A 6672-nucleotide genomic window follows, 5' to 3' on the forward strand; every position below is an offset into this window, starting at 1 on the left:
TTTTTTTTTTTTTTTTTTCTTTTATTGTCCGTTAATACCTTTATTCATGTGGACCCACAGTAACACTAAGCATATCCAGCTGATTGGTTGTGTTCAGTTGTGTGGTGCACTGAGGCTGCCTTGATTGGTTGCCACTATTGTGGGGTTTTTATTTTGTTTGCTTTTTTTCTTGTTTGTAGGGCAATGGGGAAGAACAGATTACTTATTGGGTGGTCACCTGAAAGAATACACTACCAATAAACTGAGTAATACAATTATGTAAGACAAGCTTTAATAACTGGGTGTTAGGCATTGCTTTGTGGCTCCTTTCCTATCTTAACTCTGGTATCTATAATATTATGTGGACACATTCATTTTTCATGTCATTAACTTATCTGCACCCCAATGTCCACCTTGGTGTGGTGCTGTAGGATAAGCACTTGGTTTCAACCACAAGGTCGGCGGTTCAAGTTCACCAGCTGCTTCTCAGAAACCCTATACAGGGTCCCTATGGGTTGGAACAGCCTTGACGGCCCTTAACAACAACCATAGCAACAATGTCCAATTGGAATTTTTTGGAAGGTTTTTTTGTTTTTCCCCCCAACAAATAGTATGGAAACTAGCCCAACACAGTTAATTTGGATTTATAGTCAAAATATTAAATGGACCATTGTCAGGTTGTTAATTTCTATTTTGAATGTTAAGCTCATCTATGATTCTTATCCAAGGTGTTAATGCTTGTTCTTGCATCTAAATTGGAGATGCCTGACTGAAGAGTTCAAGGATCTGGTTGTGTGGCTTTTATGTGTCTGCTGATTTCGCTCTCTCATAAGAAAGATCAGCTTTCATTACTTCCTTCCAGTATCTGATAGAAATTGACAGGCTTCCTTTGCACACTATACATTTGCCTTTTCATTCTCTAATTCCTCCAATTGGTGAGCAGGTCTCCATTCAGTGTCAGGATTTGCATAAACTTTGACAGCAACTTGAATTGTCAGTCAGTTGGCATTCAGCCCATTGCCACTGACTCATGGCAACCCCATGTGTGTCAGCGTAAAATTGTGCTCATAGGGTGGCTGATTTTTCAGAGCCTATCACCATCCTTTCATTCAGGGTGCCTCTGGATAGACTCAGACCTCCAGATTTTTGGTCAACAGCTGAAGACATTAACCTTTTACTCTACCCAGGGATTCCAATTTACCTGAATGCCTCCCCTCTGTTTGCAGATTTCCAGTTAACATGCACTCACTCTCCTTTTGGTGGAGTGAATTACTAGACACTTAAGAAATGAAGGGACCCCAAGCAAGACTATTGAATGGGAATTTCAGCCCTGTGAGCAGATCAGCAAAGGCAGTTGACACACTGATGCCATTTGTTTATGCATTTGAAATTAAACATAGTGCATTGTGACATAGGTTATCTCTGAAACCCAGTCGGTCCATGAGTGAGTCATACAGATAAAGGACATTTCTCCAACAACATGCAAGTATTGGAAGGTGGAGTCGAATCCCAGAAGCCTGAAAGTGGTAGAGAATTAACTGAAAATAATCTTTCAATAAAATTTGATTTTAGGCTTCATATTTTAAATTTAGTTCTTTTAAACATTCATATACAGAACATACATTTTCCTGTACCTTAAAGCTATCAGAGTCCAGACTCCTTGGCTATTCAATATGATGGTTGTTGTCAAGTCGATTCTGACTCATAGCTTCCATGTATGGGGTTTCTGAGGAATGACTGGTAAGTTTAAACCACTGACCTTTTTGTTCAAACCAACCTTGCAGTCCAGTGCTTATCCTACAGCACCACACCAGGCTCTTCAGTGTGATTGGATCATACTTTATTCATTCATGTGTTCCTCAGATATTTAATGTGCAAAGCCATTTGATAGGTGGTGTTGTTGTTAAGTGTCAGTGAGTCAGTTCTCAGTCATCACAAACCTGTTTAGGTTTTCCAAGGGGCAGCCATGTGGTTAGCAGTCCAGTGCTTATCCTACAGCACCACACCAGGACTCCTGCAGTAGGTAGGCCCTGGGATAAAATGGTGGCATGGCCCCATCTTAAGAGAGCTTATAGTCTTGGCCAAGGGTCAACAAAATTTTCTGTAAAGGGCCAGATAGTAACCATTTTATTGTGGACCATACAGACCCTATTGCGATTCTTCAACTCTGTTGCTTGAATGCCGCCATTGACAACACATGTGTGAATTGACATGGCTGCGTTCTAAATAAAACTTTATTTACAAAAAAACAGATTTGGTGGGATAGACCTGCAGGCTGTAGTATGGGGACTCTGGATCTAGTAGGTCCCTGAATACAGAAGAATTCCATGTGAATTCCTACGGTGAGCCAGTGATGGTATTTTGTAAAATGTACTGTTAGGGAGGGGGTGCTTGCAGGCTTCCTAGAAAAGTGGATACTGAGACCTCAGAGATCTATAGGAATACCAGGGTGGAAGGGAAGAGTGGGGGGGGGGCAGAACAAGTGGAGGGGAGTAGGGCTTGTGGGGAGCGAAAACGGACTGCCAAGAAACCCTCACCATAGTCCTGTGGGTTGGTTGGTGTGGTTTGACACTGGGAGAAACTGACTCTCAGAGTGCTTCATGTGGAGTTGGACCTTGGAGCTCTCTTAACACTAAAATGATGCTCAGACATTTTTGTCACAAGGCTCAATTTAGTTAGTGCCAGGACTTAATATCCTAGATACAGGAAGAACATGATTAAATAAATTATTTCCTTTTAGCCTAGTAGCTGACTGGGGGAGACTGTGGAAGGTGCAAATGGTTAAACACTCGGCAGCTAACCGAAAGGATGGAGGCTCAAATTAACCCAGAGCCACCGAGAAAGAAAGGTGTGGTGATCTACAACCAAAAAAACAGCCATTGAAAACTGGGACACAGTTCTACTCTGATACAGCCCTCAGAATCAACAGAAACCTATTTTAGATGCCCTGGAAGTAGGTGTGTGGCTTTCTGGGGTTATAAGAAACTGGTGGAAGAGGAGAAGCAGACAGAGATGGCAGTGCAGTCTTTTCCTATGAGGCGTTTGCTGCCAGGACAGGTTATGAAAAGTCAAACGAGCACTGAATAGTGGAGCTGACGCCTTTCACCAAGTCGATGGCTGGGGTCTCTGATTCCCACTTGGCATTGATATTTATCAGCACTTCCTTGATGGCACTAGGGCTTGTAGGTCTGTCTCTTTCTTTGATATAGTCATAGATTGAACACACTCCTCCACGGATGAAGGAATTTGTGAGCTGCAACATGACATCGCAGAAAGAGTCGAGACTAGAAGATGAGACAGATTTGGTCTCAAATCCTGGTTCCATTCCTTACCAGCTATGTGGCTTCGGCCATGTTTTCTCATTTGTAAAATCCACATGTTAAAGACTACCTTGCAGGGCTGCCATGAGGAAATAACAGTGCAAACCTGTAGCATTGGAGCCAAGCAAATTGTAGGTGCTCAGTAAGCTTTCACAGTTAATATCGTGTCTTTGTTGCTTGCTTGTCATTTTCAACCCTGTGTGCAGTGGCCGAGACGAGGGTGGGTGAGGCAATGTGAGCAAACCTAATAGCGTCCACTACTGGAGAAGCAACACAAAGCCACTAGTTCTTCAGTGATGGGTGGGCAGTCAGAGCATGGTGTTCATGAAGCTCTGATCTTTAAAGAAACACTCATGTCTGTACTAGAACAACCTGCCACCACATTCTCGGTGACAAACACTAGGATCCTATTACAGTGCTATTTAAATTCATTTACAGTTGTATGGTACATAACCACCCAAAAGTGCCTCGGAAGAAAGACCTGGTGATCTACTTCTGAAAAATCAGCTGCTGGAGCAAAGTTCTCTGACATACAAGGAGTCGCCATGAGTTGAGGTTGACTCAATGGTAACTGTATCTCTGCTCTAAGTCCAGAGGTACAAGTGGCTTCCTGCCCTGGGTGGTTCTGGGAAGGCCTTTCTCTTTGCTGTCATTCCTCGTCCAGCTGTACGTCTGGCCATCTCATTCCCATCCCAATGTCTAAGCTCGCTCCAGGGACCTCCACCCCTGTGGGATGTGCATGGCAGGACTGGTGGGCTAGCGGGTGGCCTTTGATCACTCCTCCCTCGACACCCCTACCCATTTTCATCTGGTCCACCATCCGTCGTTGTAATTCCCGTCAGAATTTTATCCTAGTCCTGTCATCAAATCTCCAGAACTACTTTGTTTGGGTATCTGTTGTCTTATGCTAGTCGTTCTGTTGTTGTTAGCTGCCAACGAGTCATCTCCCTCCCCAGCTCATGCTGCCCCCATGCTCAACGGAACAAAATGCTGCCCGATTCTGTACCCTGCTCATGACTGATTGAGGAAGTCATGCCTTTGTGACCCACAAATGTAGATCACCAGGTCTTTCTTTCTAGCCCATCTTAGTCTGGAAGCTCTGCTGAAACTCGTTCAGCCTCTTACCTCCATGCACACCCCCATCGACAGATGAGCTGCACAGGCCGGAATCCAGTTCCCGCATGGAAGACACTGAATCCCACTCATCATTTTGGGTACTTCCAAATTCTTCAGGTTACTTCTGGGCTTCTACTGGAGATCAGAATAAAAAGAGAAAGGATTTCTTTTATTTATTCCTCATTACCAGATTTGAAGGTGGAAGAGAGAATTCGGACTCTGTACCTAGTTTAGCTGTGACGAGACCAGGAAAGTAAGAAATGCTTGTTGGGAAAAACAGATTTAGATTAAGTGCTGTGGAGTTGATTCCAACTCATAGCAATCCTGTATAGGGTTTCTGAGGAGTGGCTGGTGAGCCTGAACCGCTGACCTTGCAGCTCAAACTAACCTTGCAGTCTAGTGCATTAACCCCCAGTGCCACAAAGATTAGAGCCTTGAAAACCCAGTGGTCAAAATCAACAGCAGTGGTTTGGCTGTGGTGGTTGTTTAGTCACAATTTGGACACGAGGATGGGGAAGAGGAGCAAGGTGGTGAGGGAATCTAGGATCCTTTGACATTTTGAATTATGGGAGATGTCATGGCTTGACCTTTGAAAGTTTTCAGAGCAGAAAGCCTGTATCTGTGGTAATTTATAGAGATTACCATGTTGAGGCATCAGGAAGATACAGTTCCTCAGCTAAACATAGCGTAAAAGGAAGCAAGTATGTACACTACAGTCTGTTTGGCTTCTTTTAAAACCCTATTTCTACTCCCTGGACCTTTATATAAATCCCATGTAAACCTTTGGACTATGGAGAACATATCACCACCGAGTTAAACAGGAGAGTATTTGCCGTAGAGGAAGTGTGTGCTGAACATTTCCTAAGAGCAAAAATGCAACCTGAGAAGGTAGCAGGACATTTGTGTCTTTGACAGCTTTGTGAAGACTCTTAACACAGGGTATTGTAGACTGTAGTTCAATTTTACTTATTTACAAGACTGTTGATAAAACATGAAGAGTCTGCCCACCCACCTCTGTTCCAAACGTCACGGAAATGCAGTGAATTAAATAGTGGTTTATGGTCAGTAAAACGGTTTGCAGTCTGTATAAATGATTATTTGAGTTCCATTAAAATGTGTGAAATGTTGTTTGCAATTTTGTTTGATGAGAATCTAATTTAATGTATTCTTGTGTGGTTTCTGGCTGACTCAATATAGCTCCATTATTTAGTGTGAAGGTTTCTTAAGTGTGTGGATCTGTTGTGGATTTCACGGTGATGAGGAGCCTGTCTGGAACTACACTCACTTGTGAAAAGCATTGTTTTCTCTGCAAACCCAGGAAAGGTCTTTGCAGTGGGTGGAGTCAGGAAGACCAGGGAAGGAGCACAGTCTAAGACGAAACAATAGACATATTGTTATGCTGACCTTGACTGTTCCCCTCATTTACCATTTACGGAGCAAGATTTTATTCTTTGAACCTAATCATCCAACAATTGATGTACTCTTTTCATTTCTTGTAGGAGAAACTGTGTCTACCCCATCATATCCTTGAAGAGAAAGGCTTGGTAAAAGTTGGCATTACCGTGCAAGCGTTATTAGACATAACGGTCACGAAGGCTCTATTCACATGAAGCTAACTTGTCTCGTTGGGGTCCGTTCAGACGCTTCTTCCATCGGAGATAACAAACTCTGCTCTCAGAACCTACTCCGTCCAGCCTCCCACACACTGCCTGTCAATTCCCCAACTCTGTTTGCAAGAAAAGGCTTTCAGTCCAAGGGAGGACCTACGGGAGGACTTTGTTCCTTTCAGAACTGACCTCCTATGTCAAGACTTGAAGGTATTCATCTTGAAACCAGCAAGGTAGCTGGTTAAGAACTGAGCACATCAATGCCTTTTCAGCTTCCTTCATCCCTTCCACATTCACCAGCCACCATAGCCAAAGCACCAAGCACAACTGTTTTGCAGCAAGATGCGTGTGTTTCACTAAAAACCAAACTCCTTATGTAGTTAGTGGGGGGAGGGGACACCATCAGGATTTTCGCCACCAAATTTTTCAGGACATTTCTTGAGACCATTGCCTTTTAAAAAACTATTTTTGACATGCAAAATATTTATATAAATATTATTTATTAGTGAGTTGTTATTCATCCTTTGGATGCAAAGTGTAAATTAGGAAACTATTTTATTACTGCTTTTTTGTGGTTAAACACTTTATTTTAATATTATAAATATTGAGTTATTTTCTATTCCCCTTAGGTCTCAGTCATCATTTGTTTC

General features: G+C 42.8%; 1 protein-coding gene across 1 annotated transcript in view; it reads left to right on the forward strand.

The window, feature by feature from the left end:
- LRCH1 (leucine-rich repeats and calponin homology (CH) domain containing 1) overlaps window positions 1–6025 on the forward strand; it is a 257300-nt gene extending 251275 nt beyond the window's left edge. Inside the window, exon 19 of the mRNA XM_006837634.1 lies at window positions 5915–6025. Coding sequence (XP_006837697.1) covers window positions 5915–6025 — 111 coding nt within the window. The remainder of the gene's footprint in view (window positions 1–5914) is intronic.
- The last annotated feature ends 647 nt before the right edge of the window (window positions 6026–6672 follow it).

The sequence above is a fragment of the Chrysochloris asiatica genome, unplaced genomic scaffold (genome assembly GCF_000296735.1).
Source record: "Chrysochloris asiatica unplaced genomic scaffold, ChrAsi1.0 scaffold00022, whole genome shotgun sequence".
Taxonomy (NCBI): domain Eukaryota; kingdom Metazoa; phylum Chordata; class Mammalia; order Afrosoricida; family Chrysochloridae; genus Chrysochloris; species Chrysochloris asiatica.